Source organism: Passer montanus, unplaced genomic scaffold (genome assembly GCF_014805655.1).
Source record: "Passer montanus isolate IOZ18808 unplaced genomic scaffold, ASM1480565v1 scaffold18, whole genome shotgun sequence".
Taxonomy (NCBI): domain Eukaryota; kingdom Metazoa; phylum Chordata; class Aves; order Passeriformes; family Passeridae; genus Passer; species Passer montanus.
Genome location: NW_024365381.1, coordinates 18,175,671 through 18,196,004, shown reverse-complemented (window position 1 = coordinate 18,196,004; position 20,334 = coordinate 18,175,671). Strand labels below are relative to the sequence as shown.

At 44.5% G+C, this 20,334-nt stretch overlaps 1 protein-coding gene across 5 annotated transcripts in view; it reads right to left on the bottom strand.

Moving 5' to 3' along the window:
• The window catches only part of ADCK1 (aarF domain containing kinase 1), a 73,988-nt gene that overhangs the window by 23,027 nt on the left and 30,627 nt on the right, over positions 1-20,334 (bottom strand). For all 5 annotated transcript variants that reach the window (XM_039705434.1, XM_039705436.1, XM_039705433.1 and 2 more), the window contains exon 4: positions 20,061-20,264. In XM_039705434.1, coding sequence (XP_039561368.1) covers positions 20,061-20,264 — 204 coding nt within the window. The remainder of the gene's footprint in view (positions 1-20,060; positions 20,265-20,334) is intronic.

Here is a 20,334-nt window from a genome sequence, read left to right as displayed (position 1 = left end):
GGAAACCTGTGACAGAGTCCCAGCAGCACATTTCATCTTGGACTTGTAGTGGCCAGGCAGTGTGTGAGAGACTTCTTCAGGCTGTGGTGAAGATGGCTTCAAGTGATTATGGTGAGCATCCCGGGTGCAGAAGCCAACAGCTGCTCCTTTGCACATATTTCTTTTGCAGATATTTAATACCACCTAACATCACCCCTGAAACCTGACAGTTTGTATTCCTCTGCATTGCAGCAGCAGCAAGCTTACTTGGTGAAAACTAGCACATGACTCAGGAGCAGTGGTTAAGGGCTGCATTCAGGGCAGGGGGACAAAAATTGCTGTTTCAACCATGATCACTTGGCCTGAAAACGTGTTTAATGTAATGGACTTTGCCACACCTTCCATAAAAGTAACCAGTGCTCTCAGCTCAGAAAAAGCACCAATCAGGGACAGCAAAGTACTTGGCAAGCAGGAGAGGAAATTATTAGAAGCTCTGCTTGAGAAATTCAGGACTGGACTAGACAGAAAGTTGCAGATGAAGTAGATTTGCCAGGAGCAGGTCCAGGAAGCAAAATCCAAGGTAGACATGGGTGAGGGCATAACACAGCACCCTGCTAGAGACCCTCTTGGCAGCAGCAGGCAGCACAGGCTCTCCAAACACTACAACTATGGCAGTGTGATTTCGGCCTAGCTGATGTGCCAGGCCACTCCACACAGTCAGTGAGCTCACAGGAAGGGCCAACACAGATATGTGGCTTCAGACATAGTTCATGTAATTCTAGCTGAGGATTTTTGTCCTGCTCTGTAGGGCAAGGTGAATGTAAGCTCTGAGGTTTCCAGAAGTCAGCAAAGGGAATCTGTCCTACCCTTCTCGCAGGCTCAACTGATTTCAAGTGAGCAGTTGAGAAGCCTGTAATTTATGCAGTAACAAAAAAGAAAGAATGTCAGTGCATTTTTATAACCTGCTTTTTAAAAGGTAATTAAAGATGGGAGCTGCAGCAACCTAGCAATTAAATATGAATAAAGACCTTCTAAGCAAAGTCTTCATGCAAAGCCTTAAACGAATATTCTTTTTGCTGAAAAGGAAGAAAAATACTACAAGGAGCAGCCTGTTCCCTGCTGCAGCTGCCAAGGAATGAGCCCCCTCCCACACCACCCTACCCTTTCTCTCCCAGCCCCTTCCACAGAAAACCATTGCTAGCAACAAACTGGAGCATTTGCAGTAATTAGGTACCAATGCAGACTCAGCTGCCTCCAGTAATTCACTAGGAAGGTACATTTTATTTATTTAATTAATTCTCTTTGGTCCTGGCGGCAAAATCAATTAAGTAAAACAACTGCATTTAAAAACAACTAGTTATGTGGTTTTTAATTACAGCAGGTCCATAATTCAAACCTATTGACACTTGTGTCTCAAGAGAAAATGTGTTCAAGACACAGGAACTTTTACCTTTATGTGAAGTTTATGTATTGCCTGAAGAGAAGATCTGTTAAGGGTAAAGATTTAAGGTGGCCAAGAGCCTGCTGGGCTGTAAGATCCCATTAAGGAAGAAAAAAATGCAAACAGAGAACCTGCCACATGAGGTCGAGCTGGGATCTTCTTCAACTCTCTCACTACCCTATATTCTTTTATCAGAGGGATGTACCCTTCACAAAGTGGTTACTACTCTGTCATAAGGCTGGGTAACATCCCCCAAAGGTTAAAACACAGAATTGGGAGTTCACTGACTTAAATCCAGTAAGGTACATTTATAGTAAGATCATATATAAATTGGATAAAATTCCATCTGCTCTGGATTTCAAAACCTCTTAATTGCCTACACTGTCAATCAAGCCATTTTCATGAGAACCGAATGCATGCAGGGGGAAAAAAAAAGGCTGCACATGTTCCCTCTGGCAGGAATAATATATACCTCATTATCTTGTGACTAAGTTTTCTAAAGAAACATAGTTGAAGAAAGCTGTGTCTAGGAGTTATTTTGGATAGAAGAGTTTCATTTAAAAACTTGCTGCTTAGGACATGGAAGTCAGGTTAGCAGTCATGTCGGATAAAGCCAGCTCCCATAATTCCAGGGCAATTTTGTGCATATTCACAGGCTGCAGACAAGGACAGCAAGGCAAGGGACCGCAACAGGGCCAGAGAATTGATGGATACCCCAGGAGCAGAAGGGCAGAGCATGCACAGGGGGAGGGAGCAGATCACAGCCGAGCCATTACATGAGCAGGTGTGAGGATGAGATAAAACAGAAGCACAATTATGGCTGGGCTCCAGGACCCCCCACTTAGCAAATTACCCTCGTTCATTATGGAATTGTCTTTTCTCAGCTCGCTGGAGGCAGCTAATGCCTCTGCTGCAGGCTGCGCGTCCCAGACACGCAAAATCGAGCGAGAGGCAGTGTGACATGGAAGCAGAGAAGAGGTGAGCCTGGTTCCCCACTGCCTGCCTGGGAGTGGGGCCTTTCCAAGGGAAGGTGGCTTGCACCCATTTCATGCAAGCAGGGAGTTCTTGGAACAGGCTGCAGGCTCTTCCTGCTCACAAGCACCCTTTATTGTTAAAAAACTGTCATTTCCAGAATGGATGATTAGCAAGCAAAGGTCTGGGACAGTTTTGGAGCCCACCTGACTTCAGGAACACTCAAGTTTTTTCCATCTGGTCTCAAATGGCCTCATCAAACTCACTGTTACCATCTGCAATCCTGGCAGGAGCTGAAACAGGCATAATTGCCCAACAGGTTTAATAAAGATTTAATAGGAACTTTAGGGCTGCTCTTTCAAAGGAACAGGACAGCCAGCTGCAGGTTTACAGCCATACAGGTGAGCGGTGTCCCTCAGTGGTTTCCCTCGCTCCTTCTGCAAGCCAGGTCCCCCATCAAGCACATGCTCCACCAGCAAATGAATGTGTGCTGTACTTCACTTGCTGGAAGCACAGTCCTGACTGTTTAATTCTGAAGAATGAAGCTCATTTAATTTTAAATATGCAAAATATGCATGATTGTTGGTATTAGTATTCACACCTCAAGGAACTGATATAAAAGCTCTAACAGGATCTATCTACTTCAACACTTACTAGGTATGTATTTGTGCTGAGGTTGCACCTAGAGACCACATTAAGTCCAGAGTGCCATGGTATGAGATGCACAACCACCATGGGCCCTGCACAAACTCATGCTTTCCAGGAATTCCCAGGTGTCAGCTACAGGCTTCCTCACATGCTGAAGTGCTCTCCCAAAGCATAGCTGCTCTTCCCAAGGTCTGTAGCACATACCACCTGATGCCACAATGCTGGACACCAGGATGCCTCAGTATTTTTTGCAAATCCCTTCCTTAAACACTTAGGAAGATACTGGAAATCAATTGGATTTAAGCTCCCAAATCCCAAGTCCTTTCTGAAAGTATTACCTTACATGACCTGCCTAGCATGTTCTGAGAAGTCTCTGACAGAGCTGGGATTTAACCCAAATATCCCAAGTTCCAGCCTGATATCTTAATCTCCAAACCATAAAAGTTAAATGTACATGTCTTGCTAGCTAATTTCTTTTGAAATATATTGCCTCTTAATCCCAACCTCTTTATATCCATGTTTTGCAGCAAATGATGGAGTATTACTGCCTGGTTTCAACTTGCCCACTTCACAGAGAGGTATGTTCTCTTCCCTCTCCAGAAAGGCTGCTAGCATGGTACTCTGGAGCAGGAGCCTAAGTCATGGAGCCCTTCCCCAGCCCAACACTATATAACATTGTTCTACATGAGATGTGGTGGCTCTGCTCTGCCACTGTGATGAATGTTGGCCATGTGTCAGCAGTTTGTTCAAGACAAATTTAGGGAGCAGTGAGATGCAGGATCACTAACAGCAGGAGGCATCAGGACTTTCGGAATTCACTTTATCAACACTAGCACAATATTGCTATCAAATTGAATGCCATTCCTGCTTTAAGGAATGTGAACCTCGTCCTAGACTGGTCATCTTTTCAACAAGACCCAAGGACTCAGTGATCCCTGCAAGTCTGCAAGACCAGAGCTCTAAGTGTGAGAAAAATGTTACTTTATTGTAGAGCAATATACTTTCCAGACAGTAAGAGTTTTTTTCCATTGTCCCAGCCCCTCTACGAAAACAAAATGTCAGTGCTGCTCTGAGAATTATTAAGACAGCAAAAACTGAAAGATTAGATTTATCGCAGTAGACAGTGGATTATGAAGAATAATTCATCAAACATCAGAACAAAAAGCCCACAATTTATAGGCGGCTTTGTTGAGTCAGTGAAATCTGATTGGACTTCTCCCCACCTAATGAATGCCAAGCTTAATTGATGGTTCCTAAATTCATCTGTCAAGAACATGTATTTATTAATTCAGTATTTTTAATAATATTGTAGATATAGACAGAACAGTGGTTTTGTTTTCAATGGATTCGCTGGTGTTCATATTGCATTTACACATACGTGCACATATACAGAGAGTATATGCTGCATCCAAATGAATGCAGGTAAAGGTATGTGCGTGTTCTCATGCACTGAAACAATCACCTGTGGCTTATTACAGAAAACCCCTGCATCTTTCAGTGCACAGGATGGAAAAGTAAGGTGGTTCTTTTCAGGCAGAGATACGCAATAAGGCACCTGCCTAGAATTTGGAAAAGCTGAGGTCTAACATTGTTTCTCCTTGATATCCCATGTGATGCTGGGCCACACCATGTAACAGCACTCATGCTTCAATCAGCAGAATTAGGGCTGTCAACACAGCTAGAAATCTGCCCTTGTCTAATTTATAAGGACCAAAATTTTAGCTTCGCTTTTAAAAACCTATCTGTATGATACATATACAGCAGTTATTACACACAGCCACAAACATGTCACTTCACAGGCCAGTGCTACACATTTGTTCCTGGCATGCCAATCACTGCTAACTTTGTTAATCACTGCTAACGTTTCACAACAATAGCACAAAATCAGGGCTGTTCATCAACCATCAGTATGTCTTCCAGAAAAAGGGCTGTGACTCAGGTAGGGTGTGAAGTTCACTTTTTCCTGTTATTTCTACCCTGTACCACTTTGGACCTCTGCAGCCAGCACTACCTGCTAAAACCCTGAGCATCTTCCCTGGGAACCTACCAACAGCATTTCTCAGTTACAAAGGCATTAGTGTTACAGAAAATGAACCCTGCTAAAGGAAGAGTCCATGATCCCCCTCAGCCAGAGACCAACGTTCGCTCACTCATTCATTGTCTGATACCTATGATCCTGACTACTTCCTGTTCTGCTCACATATATCCTTTTTCTGTAGTCTCTTTTAACTGGACAAGCAGCAGAAAAGCCTACACGGAGTCACTCTTGTACTCATCACATCCATCCATTCAGCTGTGCAGCAATAGTATCAGTCTACTTGATTTGCTACAGTATCTTTAATTATTACAGAGTTACACCTTGAGGAGAAGCACCTTTTATTCCATCCCTGATGACTCCTGCATAACAGTTGGTGCTCAGACACACTCATGGTAGCATCATTTATTTTCCTGAGTAAGTCAGATCCTTAAGACAAGGCAGAACTGTCTGAGACTATCACTCATCCCAGATCGAAACCTGGATCTCAGTGGTGACAGCTACAACAGGCAGTAAGAGCAATGAGCAGACAGAGCAGATGTATGTCTTCTGAGACCCTGTGTGTGAGGTGGACCTCATCTCCCATCTCTCTAAAAGGTGAACCACTTATCCATGGCTCCCACAAATAAACAACATTCAGCCTAACAAAAGCAAGGGTTGTGATGGCCAGACTGGAACATAACTGGCTCAGGAACATTGTCCTCACTGGCATGAGGAGATAAATGTTTTTCACCAATTAAGCTACTGGATGTCCTACTACCTTCCAGAGACACAGGAAGATTAACAGATTAGCTCAGCACCCAGAGATGCTTTCAACAGCTGGGAGTTCTACAGGTTTTCCAATAGCATTTCACCACAGCCCCTCCCATGTTTAGTTTCATTAGGCTGTTCTTTGTCCAGGGGCTGGTTTCACAAAGCACTCTGAAAGCAAAGAAACTACACAATATACTTCTGATGTAAGGCAGATATCAAGCTAAACTGTAAGAAAGCAGAGTCCAGACATCATCTTTGGTAGCACAAGCATATAGATGAAACCAGAGAAATGAAACAGCAAAGCTGGGATGTCTCCAAATAAGTTTTTAACCTGTCCACATGTGTGTGTGAACATTATTCCTGGTCAAAGTACTACAAACAGGTAGCTTTCCCTCATGTTTATAATCTCATACACAGAACTACATTCCAAGAAATTCTATTTCTCAAAAATGTCCATTACCAAGGAAAAGGTTTTGCTGCTGGAAACCACATCATAATTTTAAGCTGCAAATCCAGTTCACTTCCCTGTGGAGAAGATGGAAGGTGGAAGAACCTTGCATGACTGAATCAACTACTTCCTCAGAATCCCCACGTGATAACAAAGGGATTAACATTCCCTCTAACACTGGCATGGACATCGAGAAAATGCTTATTTTCTGTCCCCACGTGCACTTAATTAGCACAACGACCTGTGACCTGTTCAGCATTCCACTTCTTTCCATCTCAGAATATAACATAACATCTTGGGCAGCTAGTCATCTTCCTGATACCCTAGACCATTTCTGCAGCCCAGCCTCTCTGTGACTGGCCTCCAACAGCAGCCAGTGCTCCCTTATCCTAATGGTCAAGCAAGAGTCCACCAACAACTCTGCTTGTGTGGAAAGCAAATATGTAAAACTGCAGTCTCTCTATGTGCACAGTAAACACTGTCACCGTGCACTCTATTTTGCATTACATAAGTGTCTTATAGCCAATGCAAAATGCACAGACCAAAGCAAAATAAAGCCAAGGTATGTATATACATATATAATTCTGTTTGTTTTCCATTCCATCATGCTGGAAAAAACATAGTAGCTTGTGAGATACTTATTCACTCCAACAGTGCAAGTTATGGGGCAGATGCTTCCCTGCTCTTCCCTTGCACATACAAATGCGCCGTTTAATTTGCTCTTTTATCTTTCTCCCAGTTGAGCATTAAATCCACTCTTTTCTCTCTTTTTGGGGAAATACTATTTCCTCTGCATCTCTCCTGTCTGTGAGGATGGAGCCACACTGGTCAGTTGTTCAGACAGACTGGAATCACAGCCCTTCAAAAGCACACAATAAAGCCACTCTGCCCAGCCATCTTTTGTATTTTAACTGAAAGCATTCTTTCTCTTTCCTCCCCTTGCTAACAAAGGAGGGTCTCATTTGTTACACCAGTGCACAGTGGAAGCACAGCAGAAGACAACTGTGCTGCATCCCATCTGCCCAAAAGGATTCTTATTCCATGGCGGAGGTAGAGCAGTAGTGGCCCCTTTATAGTAAGAATTTCAAGGCTTTCAGTGTTCTTTGCAGCTCTTCAGCTCCCAAGCAATACAGCTGAAAGTGCTAACATAGCAGGAATACCCCAGTAGCTCCTAAGGAAGGGAAAAGTCTCCTCAGCCTCTTGCTCTTTTAATTGCTCTCTTAGTATATCTGAGCAGCTGGCTTATCCTTTTCCCAGCTTTCTGGAAATGTTACACAAAGCTCTGCTCACAACCTCTACCCCCACCACTGCATCTGGATAATAGCTCACATAAAATTCCCACTTCCTTTCTGCTGACTTGTAGTTCTGGCTCTGTACTCTACATCAGCCTGCTTCTAGCCAAACTACAATTTCAGCCTGTTTCTCAGTCATATCTCTCTTCACATTCAACAAAGCTAAAGCACAGTTCCCAATCTTTTCAGTCAAGCCATCCCTTCTATCTCCTTTCTCATCACAACAGAGAATGTCAGTAACTTTCTGTCAGGCATGCCTGCAGCATTGACCTTATCATCAACATTGACCTCATTTTGAGGTCTGAATCCAGATATCAAGTGCTAATGCTCACAAATGACAGGTGAAAACAAGCCAATTGTCCCCCATCCCCTCAAAGTTCCAATTTCTCTTGAGCCACACATGTAGTAAGATATGTGGAGGTCCTCAACACACAGAACCCCTTGGCTGAATTCCCAAAGACATATTCCCATATGACATATCACCCCTACAGCTGCCAGCAGCCTGGAGCAAAGACAGAACATTTGTAAAGAATCACCAAATCACAGAACAGCTCTGGTTGGAAGGGACCTCAAAAGATGGCCTGGTTTAACTTTTCATGGGAAAGAAGTCTTGAAAATCTCCACTAATAAGGTCTCTTACCACATCCCTGAGGAAGTTGTTGCCATGACTGGTAGTTCTTAATGTAAAAAATTTCTTACCTGTACCAAGATAGCACCTCACTCAAAATGCCACAGAGATGGGGCCAGTTGCCACATAAACAAGAAGGTTAGATTTAAGAAAACACCCAGAAGCAAATGAACTTCCAAGATCATTTTGACTCCAGATATAAACACATTCCTGCCACACACTGGCTGAAACCTGTGTAAGAAAGGATCAAGGAGCCATAACAAACAAGCTCCATGTTAGTCACAGCCAGGCAGGGGGAGGCTCAGAGAGCACTGCAGAAATGGCCCAAGGGCCCTGTCAACAGTAAGCCTGCACAACAGCAGCACTCCTGTGAGAAATAACCAGCTGCCAGAGCCTGAGGATATATGGGATACACATCATCTGTGCCACCTTGAGAAACACACATCACCTGTGGCTCATCTTTAATGCCTCTGATTCAGCTTTGAGAACCTGAGGCCTTCAAGAAGTATATAAAATAAGCAGGGGGGAGGGGGAATGTGTATCACACAGACTATAGAGAGTGATCAGGGAATGTTTGGAAGAGGTTGGTTACAAGGATTTAGTCAGGAAGTGAAGCTGTGCCAGGGCTTGAGCACAGAATTAAAAAGGAGGCATGGAGCAGGGCATTTGTGTACACAGCTTGTATGAGGAATGGTAGGCAAAATCCATCCACAGAGAGGCAAATGAAGAATAGGATCAGGATGGTGTTTGTGTGTGTGGAGGGGCAGGGTGTGCAAGAGGAGTGGAGGGTTCCTGCAGTGTGTGTGCGGGACAGTACTACATTTAGTTTCATGGTGCTGTGATGTCTCCCCCAGTCCTTTTCCAGGCCAAACAATCTCAACTCTCTCATCCTGTGTTCACAGGAGAGGTGTTCCAGCTGATGATCTTCGTCACCTGGGACAAAGAGCAGGAATGACAGAAGCAGCATTGGACAATCCAGCAGTCTGTCACCAGGGTGGACAGAGGCACAGTACAATGATGACATGCAGAGGGCAAAGCCCAGTCCCAGACAGACTCTGCCCAGTTATATCCTTTCTCTGGCTTTGGTTATAATTACATAGATACAAGCAAGCCTGAAGTCTGAAGCACAACACTGCCCCAGATTAACAGAACTGGGAAGTAGGAGTAGGGATCTGAGGTGGACCTGGAAGTACATGCAGTCTGGCAGATGTGGGCAGCCATGCCTGAACTGAACTGGTATGAAGAACGTTTAGAAGAATTATACTTAAAAGGTAGTAAAACTCATAAGCCAGTTAGTTACTGGTGTTAACTGTGCCTTGATGGGTATTGAAACACCAGAACACATGGCAGACAAGTCAATATGAAAGACACAGCTATCCAGCAGTCCACACCAGAGACCGAGGTGCAGGGACTACACAGAAGCTGAGGTGGAATAATTTTCAAGGAGGTCTGGATGGGGCCCTGGAGTTTGTATCCTTTGCAGCCAGCTATCAGGGAAAAAACACACAGAGATCAGTAAAAGTCCCTCAAGAGAAACAACTGCACAACAAATTAATTCCACAACTGATTTTGCCAACAGTGTCACTGGCACCATGCATTAGATCATCCCTAATGACCGGTCATACAAACACAGAGCCCTGAGTTCTCTGCACTGATGCAAAGAGAATAGTCCTATGCTAAACCAGCTACATCCTGTCCTGTTTCCTTCTTGTCAATCTCTCCTCAGAATATCAACTTTTCCTTTCTTCTCCTGACCATATTCCTCTACTTTTCACATGTCTGCTCTGATCTGTCTGCCCCTTCTACAGTTCACTTATTATCTGTCTTTCTCCTCTTCCTCCCATGTTTTTTTCTTTGCCCCCAGACCTTAGTGCAGGGCTGCCAAATCTCTGCTTCAAGGGTGTAACCCAGCTGATTTACTTTCCTTAAAGCAGTGTCTGCTCTCATGTAAATTACCCTCCAAACCCAGCCTGTGAAACGGGCTTGTTCACTAAACTCTATGAATAGGAAAGTAGGCACAGCTGGCCTATTCATAATCAACATAAAAAATAGATTAGCACTTTACAGATTAAACATTATTGTTTCAACAGTTAACATAAATCAACTACACTTACAGGCCTAGCATTGCTGCTGCCACTGCAGGGTGACAAGTACTGCAAAGGGAAGGTGCAGTAGGAACCAGCCTGAATGTGAGTTCTCCCCTGGCATCCCCAGTATGTACTGCTAGAGGTTGTTACCAGGACAAAAGCAGGCTACGGAAACAAAGCTAGGGGGGTAAGTTTGATTAATTCACATGCATTTCCAAGCAATCTAGCAACCCACTACTCTAAAGCCAGAATCCAACTGCCTTTCTTCCTTCCCTCAGGCTGATGCAGCTCAAAAATTGAGCAAAAAAGTCAACTTCTGGAATAGGAGTGGGACAGGAAGCCTCTAAAGCTACTGGTATGTAGCTCTATTTCCTATATTTCAAAATAGTTGGGCTTCTGTGAATGAAGATAAACAGTTTGGTGGATTCCATCTATTGTAACCATCTCAAAAAGCACCTCATTAGAACCCAGGATTCAGCTCACCAAAGAGGGGCCAAGTACTGAGTTCCACTTTAGATGTGTCCTGTGGAGAGCAAGGCTAGGAGAGAGTATTCCAAAGTGGTCAGGCTGCACTTTCTCCCTCATCAGGTACAAGACACTAAGCCACTGGAGAGACTCAGTCCAACACACTGTGATCAGTGTGCCATGGCTGTGTAGTCATTAGAGAGGTAAGGCCCACAGAACCAGTCTGCTCCATACCTTTCCATTCCTTCCTGCTCACTCACTGAGAACCACCCACTGTCTCAAATGTTTAACTCAGTGCACCCATTCTGTAATTCCTGAGCTGGTTTTAATGACTGCAAGGGACTGGCAAACACCTTGGCCAGGATATCCCATTAAGAAACAGCCTCACACGTCTTTCAAAAAAAAAGTTAAAAAAATAGAAGAGGAAGAGATTAGGTTATGGTCCAAAGGACAAAAGATGGACCAGGAGGGAGGCACTGGCTTATAGGTTTTCTTGGCAGCCAGGGCAAAGACATCAGCAGTTTACACAGGGCATAGTGGGAAAAGTTACATGGAGAGACTTCTTTACTATAACCCCTCTTAACAAGCCCTGGTAATTTTAATTGCTCTAGCCTCCTTCTAGCCTTTCTTGATAAATGGGAATAGCAGTTAATAGACCTGAACCAATCAGCTACATCCAATAAGGTGCTTGAGAAAATTAGCTTTGTTCTCCATGCACAACTGATACCACCTCAGTTTCATTCATTATCTAAAATGAGCTAACTAATGTAAATTTTCTACTAATAATTTGAAATTTGGAAGGATTGATGCTGAAGAGCATTTTCCAAGAACTTGCCAATTTGAGATGCAGTGGTTATGTGAGCTTTGTAAGGCAGAAACTTGTAGGTTTGCTTCAGCTGAGCTCTCCTGGCACAAGCAATAGGTCACATGAGTTTACTTCTTCAGTTGTCACAGACAGCTTCAGAGGTTTGGCTCCAAACTACACATCCTGTAAAACTAAATACTGCAAAGCTTACAGAAAATGAGTGCAAAATGTGCCTAATGTTCACATGCATAACATGACAAAACCTCCTCAGGCTGGTCTGCATATAAGGAACAAACACACTTTGCTGACTAATGGTGTAAAGAACATTGAGACACCTTAGATCCCAATTTTTGCTCAATTCTCAAAACATAAAAGCATATTGAGTGTGTGGCTTCTCATAAGGAGAATTTCCAATGTTCCTAGCAGATTTTTCACAGAGAAGAAAACTTGCAAGCAGAGTTGAAGTGTTTTTTATGGCTCAGCATCCTTCCATAGAATCAAGAGCTGCCTGTCAGACAGATCCTAGAAGTGCCATAAAACAAAAATTATTAGATCACTGTATGTCTTATAAATTCATAAAAATTCTATGCAACTACTCTGTGTGTTAGAAAAATACTAGTATGTCAAGGTTAGGCCCTGTAACTTCTTATTTTATCTTATGTCATTTGTTTCATCTACAAATAACCTATTGCCAAAAGTTGCCTGACTCACTGCATCATGTTTTCATGTTTCAGATGGGTCAAGAGCCAAGTAACTGTGCAGATGTAAAATTCTGGAAGAAATTAGAAGATAATAACTAGGCAGCATCAAGTAGGATATTAAAAGATCAGTGTGCAGGCAGATGATGGGATCCTTCACTCCCTCAGAAAAAAAGCAGGCACAGCCTGTGTCAAGATCAGAGCATCAAGAATATTTCAGAGGGTATCAGCAGTGGGCTTTGAAACAGAAGCCAGTCCCTCAACATAGCACCTCAATGTTTTTGCCCCTACACAGATCCTGCTGTGTCAGAAATGCCTGGAGATTGCTGAGCAAAGGAAATAAACATTTGCAAAAAAAAAGTCTCCATATGCAAGAATAAGGACTATTAATCCCATTTACAGACTGCAATTTCCAGCAAATGTTTGAAATTGGAAGGGTTACCCACATGCTGAAAAGTGTTTTCTGTCAATGGCTTGAGCATTGCTGTGCAGCAGATGCACCACCTCTGTAGGATGGGGACACTGAATACAGCCTGACACAGCTGCCATGTGTACTGTCAGCCAAGATGGATTTGCATCAGAGCAACCTTCAGGTATAATCAAAACTCTGAGAAAACTGTATTGAACACAGTTTACCGTCTGCACAGATACGGAGCCAACAAATTCCATGCAGGTATGTCACACACTAACCCCCAGGCACCTAAAGAATTTGTAAACTGAAGGCAAAAAATGCCACTAAGCATCCAGTTCAGAACTATTTTTACTAGGCCATTCTCCATTGCAATTTCTATCTGAAGCTTTTCTCTTCCTTACAGAAGGCCCTCCAAACAATCCTTTAGAAAATCTACTGTCCAATTTCCTATATTGTAAATCTTACTAATTTGAAAGAAGTCAAAGGAGATTATTTTATAATCTATACTCAAAACCTTCCCTCTCTAACACTAAGGGGCCTGGAGTACCCAGGTCTTCCTGAGTACTCCATGAGTACTTCCTGAGCCGCCATGAGCAGGATCCAGCCACATTCTCCCAGGGGCTCTGACTGGAGAGAAAACCCATGGCAAGAGGCAGTACCTTCTTTGAAAGCTCCCCTGGCAGTAAGGACACCACGCTGTTACACTAAGGGGCCTGGAGTACCCAGGAAGAGGCTGCCATGAGCAGGATCCAGCCACATTCTCCCAGGGGCTCTGACTGGAGAGAAAACCCATGGCAAGAGGCAGTACCTTCTTCGAAAGCTCCCCTGGCAGTAAGGACACCACGCTGTCCTTGGCACAACAGTAAGGGTCAGTAACACTGGAGCTTGCATACAGAGTGAGCAGGGACACAAGAAACAAAGCAAGGTCCACTACCTCAGCCACACAAAGCTCTCTGTTTGCTTTCCCCATCTGCCCTTGGAGCAGCAGTTCTGGACAGCTGCTGCCCACACAAGGGCTCGGTGTAGAGCAGCCACACTGGGATCTGCCAGCGACTGGGGTCTCTTACCAGAGACAAGGCAGGGCAAGCACAGCAGAGGCTGCAGCAGCAGCGGGACCCGCACAGGCAGCCACTTGTGCCTCTCAGTTGAGTAATGCAGGACCATTTGTTCTGGGTGACATTAATGCTATTCGCCATCCATCTCAGACTCTTTAAATTACCTTTTTATGGCCAAAATCCTTTTCATAATAGATAAAAATCTCTTTTTTATATCCCAAGTTATTGAAAGAAATGTGAGGGTTTTTTATTTGTCATTACAGTTTTAATAAAAATGTGGTTTTTATTGACGTCTGCTTGGAAGCCCTGCTGGGTGTACTGCAAGAGACTCAGAGTGGTGGCAAAAGGGCCATATCTTCCCATCCCACTTTCCAGCCCCTAACACTGTCAGAGTAATGGCCACCACAGCTCAGCTTCCACATTGGTGGGTATTGGAGGGTAATGCAGAATGAGGAGCTTTCCTGTGACCGACAACACCCACAGCAGGTAAAGAGGCTCTTGCTGACCTAGATCTGGCTGCCCAGAGTCTGTTAGTGATGTACGCACAGTGATGGACTTCACAGACCATCACTGCAGACCACTCACAGCACTGCTGGAGATTGTGTTTTAGGACAGAACCAGGTTCACAAGCTACAGGAGACCTGGGTGTTCAGCAAAGCCATTCTGTGTCAGTCCACAGCCCCAAGCAACCACGAGAGGGACTGTGCACTGTGGCATACATCAGTGCTTGTGGGCAGAGCACACAGCCACAAGGCTGCCCAACACTAGAAGAAGCAGGCACAAGTCCTGTCATCCTGAAGGATGCTGTCCGCCCAGGAAAAAGCTTTCTGGAGCCATAACAGAACTTGCAGCAATCTCCATTATGACATGAAGACCTTGTGATCTAGCACAGTAAATGAAATCTCTCTAGAGGACCATATGGATCCAGCTACATAAAGTGGCTCATTTTACATTGGGAATAACTTGGATGCTGTAGGACATGCAGCATAATACCCAACAGCCCACTGAAGGCCTAGCTCCTCTCCCACAGGGCTGAGCATTATTTCGATCATTCTGCAAATTAGAAATAAACATATGTCTTGCCAGAGCTTAAAATGCTCATGGACAATTCCAGAAGAATCAGGTAATCAAGTCCATCCTTCTCCCTGTCACTGGCACAACAAAGGCTGCCATACTATACTAAGAACTCATTCAGAAAGAGGAGTAAAAATAGGTTTTTTTATTCCTGCTATTTCTCATACTCTCATAGCAGTATGAGGACAGGGAAATGTTTTGCACTGGGGATTAGCACCTTGCTATGGTCTCATTCTCTGTGTTTCCCGTGGCAGTACACATGGGCATACAATTTCTGTCCCTCCCTGTCAAATGCCCATGCACCATCACTGCAGATCACTGTAGTGACCATATTCCCAGGTAGATATGGGTACATTTCAACAACAGATGAATAATATTTCATGTAGCCAACCTAAAAAACGCTTTGGGAACTTTCGGAGTGCCCTAGCTCCAATCAGAACCAGGTTAATTTTTTGCAGTAGGCAGGAGGGGTGTAGCCAGGACCCTAAAGTTACTTGATACCTCCTCATGCCACTGCCAGTGGCAGGAGAAAAGGACTCTCTGTTCCAGGGAGAAGGGGTTCCTTCCAATTGAGTTAAAATGGTGGACATTTAACAGGGAACAGCCAGGGATTGTTTATTGTCAGTGGCTTTTCACGTAACTCCAATCGAGTTAAAATGGTGGACAGAGCAGCCAGGGATTGTTTATTGTCAGTGGCTTTTCACGTAAATTGTTTCTTTGTCTTATACCTTTTCATTATTAATATTGTTACTGTTATTGTTTGTTTTCTTATCTCATTCCTGTAGAACAGTAAATTGTTCTTATCTTAACCCGTGATCTTTTGATAACATCTGAGACTGCTCAGCTTCAACCATTTCTATTCCTCTGCAACAGTTTCAGCAACTGTTAGATGTGAAGGTAAGAGACAAGGAGAGACACTCATTCCTCATTGCTAGTCACATGCCTTACACCAGCCCGTCACCCCCCAAGCAATGACAGCCTGGACACAGCACCTGGGCAGCCACACTACACAAGCACCCCATCAACACGGGAGAGACCCTGCTTGGGACCACACCACCCTCAACTCGGGGGGGGCAAACTTTGTTCTAATCCCCAACCAAACAACCTCACACCAGAGACAGGAGCAACGACCAGAGAACTTGCCCAACAGGAACCTGCCAGAAAGGAGCAGGAACTGGGATATTTCTGAAAGGAAGGAGTGATGGATGGGGAAGAAGGGAGTGTCTCTCACCAAAGAAAATTACCTCCAACATGAGTTAAGGTTTGGGAAGAGTATGGAGTACACAAACATATCAAGAGGGAGAATAAGAAGCCTTAGGGAAAAGGTCAATAAGTTGATTTAAAAATGCCAGTGTGTAAGGATGGGCTGGAAGCTGATGAGCAATAGGCTGTGAAAAGTGACATCTTGTACACAAGAGAAGGAATACAGTAGTGCTGAGTGGGTAGACCTAGGCTGTGGCCTACTGGGATGTGCAATACGAGGAGGTATTTAGGGACTAGAAAGAAGTAAAAGTGTGTGTTGGCATAGAGAGGAGTACACAGTGAAACAAGGAGATGTCCCAGTATCCAAACTGTGACAGCACTGTGCAGCAGCAGAGAAGTGAGACCCATATTAGGCAATGCACTGGCCAGTAGTGGAGCCAGGCAACAAAGGATGTTTGGAAGACCAGGGTTGTAAAAGCTGACAAGTCCTTCTGCAACCACTCCATCCTATCACAAGAGATGCTGTGATATGCCCTTAATCAGAACAAAGTGGCATCATCTCCCCAATATCCCTGTATCCCACAGCCATATGACAGTCATTTCCCACAAACCCACCACAGGCAGGAAATGTCCCTAACCCTAATGCTGTCAAAATTTCTTCTACCTTTTCTAGTTTCTAAGCAAAAAGATTTTGTGCTTTTAAGGTACATGCACTCTGAAAGTTTTATTTTCCAGCACTCCTCATGGGTCTTTCTCTGTAAATGTGTGGTGTCCACATCTCACCAGAAGTAGCCTGGCTCTGCTCCGCATGCACTTCATTGAGTTAGGGCACTTAGCTGAACCAGCTGTCTCTCTCTCTGTCATTAATAGTTCTGCAGGGAAAGAACATATTCAGCTTGCTTTCATTTTCCACGCTTGACACCTTTTCACTTTCAGAATCTTGTTCAAGCAAGGAAGATAAAAATAGAGGCAGAAGAGACTCTTTCATTCATATCTTAACACCCATTCTTATCAACACAGCTTTTCCCAGCTGCTCCAAGGAATACACCCAGAGCAAGCCCAAACGGCACTATCTCCACTGTCTCCCCTAAAGATTCTTGCTCTGTGATCTCACTGGTGATTATTTCCAGGAGTTATTGTAAAGATTTTTTTGTACACCTTCTCCCACTGTTACTACTTGTGCTACCCTGTGAATCCCACCCCACCCACCTAAACTTCTTGCATGTAACACTCCAGAGAATTATCACCTCCCACCATCACTCATCCAAACCACCGTGGCTGAGATTAAAAAGCCAACATTTGCTCACTACTGATTATTTTTATCCCAATGATTCCTGACAGGTACACAAACTGGCCCTGGACTTAAAAGAGGGTTGGACAGGACAACTCACTAGTCAGCATATATGATTCTTCTGCTTCTGTGTCAAATCAACACATGACATTCGCCTTTACATCAGAGCTACCTGCTGCAGCTCCCAGTCCCCAGCCAGGACACTGGCCTAAAATGGGAGACTCCCCATCAGCAGGGTATCAAGTAGGTTTGTGTGGGGACAACAGAATCATGGTGAGCTGCCATAAATCCAACTCACAAATGCTCTGTCTTTGCTCAAACATCCATCCCATTGGCATGGTCTGCATTTAATCCAGTTTTCTCACAAAACATTTGTGAAACATCCAAGCCAAGTGATAAGATTCACAGGAGTAGGTCACATCAGAAGGCAGACTATTTCTAATTGACTGAAAATATAATGCTTCTGTACCTGAAATTGGCTTTTTTTGATCTTCCTGCCCTTTTGCAAGCTCTTGCCTAATCTGTTAGCTTGTCATATTCCTCCCTAGGTATCTCTGTATTTCCAGTTGCTCCTTCTCCCATTTGTTCTGCACTGATCCAAGCTGTACGTAATTACTTCTTGCCTACACTTAAGATTCATCTGAAGAGCCCTGCTCTTGGGCCTGATGGGAGAACTGGAAGTCTTACCACTGAATTTGAGAGCAGGAGGACTAGGCCCAGGCACTGTGAGAAGGTTCCCTCATTGCCATTTTTTCTTCTATTAGAATTCATCTGCAAGTTCTCAGGTGTAAGGGTAGCCCCAGGAGGGAAAATTCAGGAACCCTCTCTGCACTCTTCTCTGCCCTGATACTCTACCTTGCCGCTCCACCACCTGTATTTCAGGTAAGTACATCATGTTTAAAATATGCTGAGGATGTAGCTACATTGGAATTTAATTTGTTCCTGAAGCAACCCTATTAAACCTTCTAGGCTCCAGCAATGACACTGTTGGTGCAGTAGGTTCCCAAATTCTCTCTGGTTTTAAATATCTTGATTTGGTACCTTGTAACTACTAATACAGGCATTTACATCAGCTTTTAATACTGCCCAGTTTTACAAGGTCCTTTATTTTTATACATGTTATTCTCTTCTTTTATCATTGCTCTCTTTCCCTTGTTACCATTTCCTCTCCATCACTTTCTCACCATTTCTACCTTTTTTACCCTCCATCCCCTGTAACTTTAAAATTAAATATTGCCCAGCACTGCCCATGTGAAAGAAGTGAATGCTATGAGGTAAGGTTGCTGCAGAGACTGTATTCCAGCTGCTTCACTGGGAATCAATGAGGCACAGAGCGTTCCTCCAGCTCCCAAGAAGCACAAAGAAATCAGGGATTATCAGTGGCAGCTGAACACACACTTGAGAGAAAAGATTCCACCTCCAAGCATCAATTTCTTTAAGAGACACCACACAAACTGTGCCAGAGGTGCCCAGTGTGGTAATTCAATGTGGTTAACTTTGGGGTGGCTTTCCACAGCTCCTGTGGAAGGGAGATTGCCACATGGAAGCCCATAGAGGCAGAGGCCTGCAGGGAGCAGCCAGCCTGCTCTGCTCCATCTATCCACTGAGCTATGAAACACAGCTGGTACCAGCCTTGCTACAAGGATGGAATGCAGATAGAGGCAGCATGCTGCAGACTGGAGGCTAACATTAACCCTGCCATTGAACTGTAGGGAGATATTATTGGTCATTCCTGGCTAGACAATATGTAGACCCTTAAACTACACAGAGGTGGACTCGCCCCATTCAATTTTGCCCATAATATACCCTCTAGGTGCAAATACTTCACTTATCTCATGTTTCCCCCACATATCCTTACCATACAGTCAGACAGGCCAGAACAACCAAAACAGCCCCAAAAACATCTATATATGAGAAACTACAGATGTACACATCGCTTCCCTTCTTCAACCTTCTGTCTTCCTCCCCCCACACACACTTTCCCTCGCATCACCTTTGTGCACTGTTGCCTCCTGCCTCCCTCTTTACCATGTCAGTTGTGCTCCTTGAAATGCCTCTCCTGAACCTGGGCTACGGTGTGAGGGGACATCTTGTAAAGAGCAAGATGCAAAGTAGCAGAATGCCCTCTGTAATTTACCTTGGTTACTTCCCTTATATCTAATGAACACAGTCACTTACTACTGATCTCAGTGCTGTGGGCTGCAGAGGGTTAATGATGGCACTGACTCCTGAGCTACTGCGTTACCTGACTGCAGCACCAAAAGTGATTTATGCCATTATTTTCTTTGGGGGTTAATTAGGGGCTGGAGAAAGTAAAGGGCTGTCAGTGCTAGCTGGAATTGGTCTAGTGCAGCCAGGAGAGAGCAGTCATCCCTCACAGAGCTCTGCCAATACATCTTTGTCCTGAACATCAATACCTCCAGCTCCCACTCCTCAGTGTGGCAGACAGCGCTCCATCCTGACCTCCAGCAACCCTGTTCATCTTGGCATACAGAGTACACTGCTCTGTTGAGTCCTGCCATTTCCATCTGGCTCCTTTCACACCCTTACTCCTCTGTTATCTTCTCCTCACCAAAGCTGACAATAATGCCCATTGATGGACAGGGAAAACTTGCATGACCTTCACCCAGAAGCAAGGAAGAGGTATCTCTCCCTTGGTATCTCTTTAGATGAGAAACAGCAGTTTTCCTTCCTCCAGCTGCTGTTTTCCTTCCTCTAGCTGTCCAGGGCTTGCTGAGGCCTGAGAAGCTAACACAAGCTATGGCTGCTCCTACCTCTTTGCCCAGGTCCTCACGGATAACTTGCTCAATCTCCTGCCTGGTGCTCTGCGGGGCCTGGCTGTGCAGCACCTTGAGGGTGCGGGTGTACTCCTCAGGCAGGAGGTAGTCCAGAGCTCCCAGGTGCTGCCCCACCTTGATGAAGGTGCCTCGGTTGGAGCAGCACAGCTCCCGGAGGCGCTCAGCAGAGCGCAGGTGCACCTGTGAAGAGAGCAGAACAGCAGTCAAGCCCTTTTGCTGTCTGTTACATGCACATGTCCACATACACATC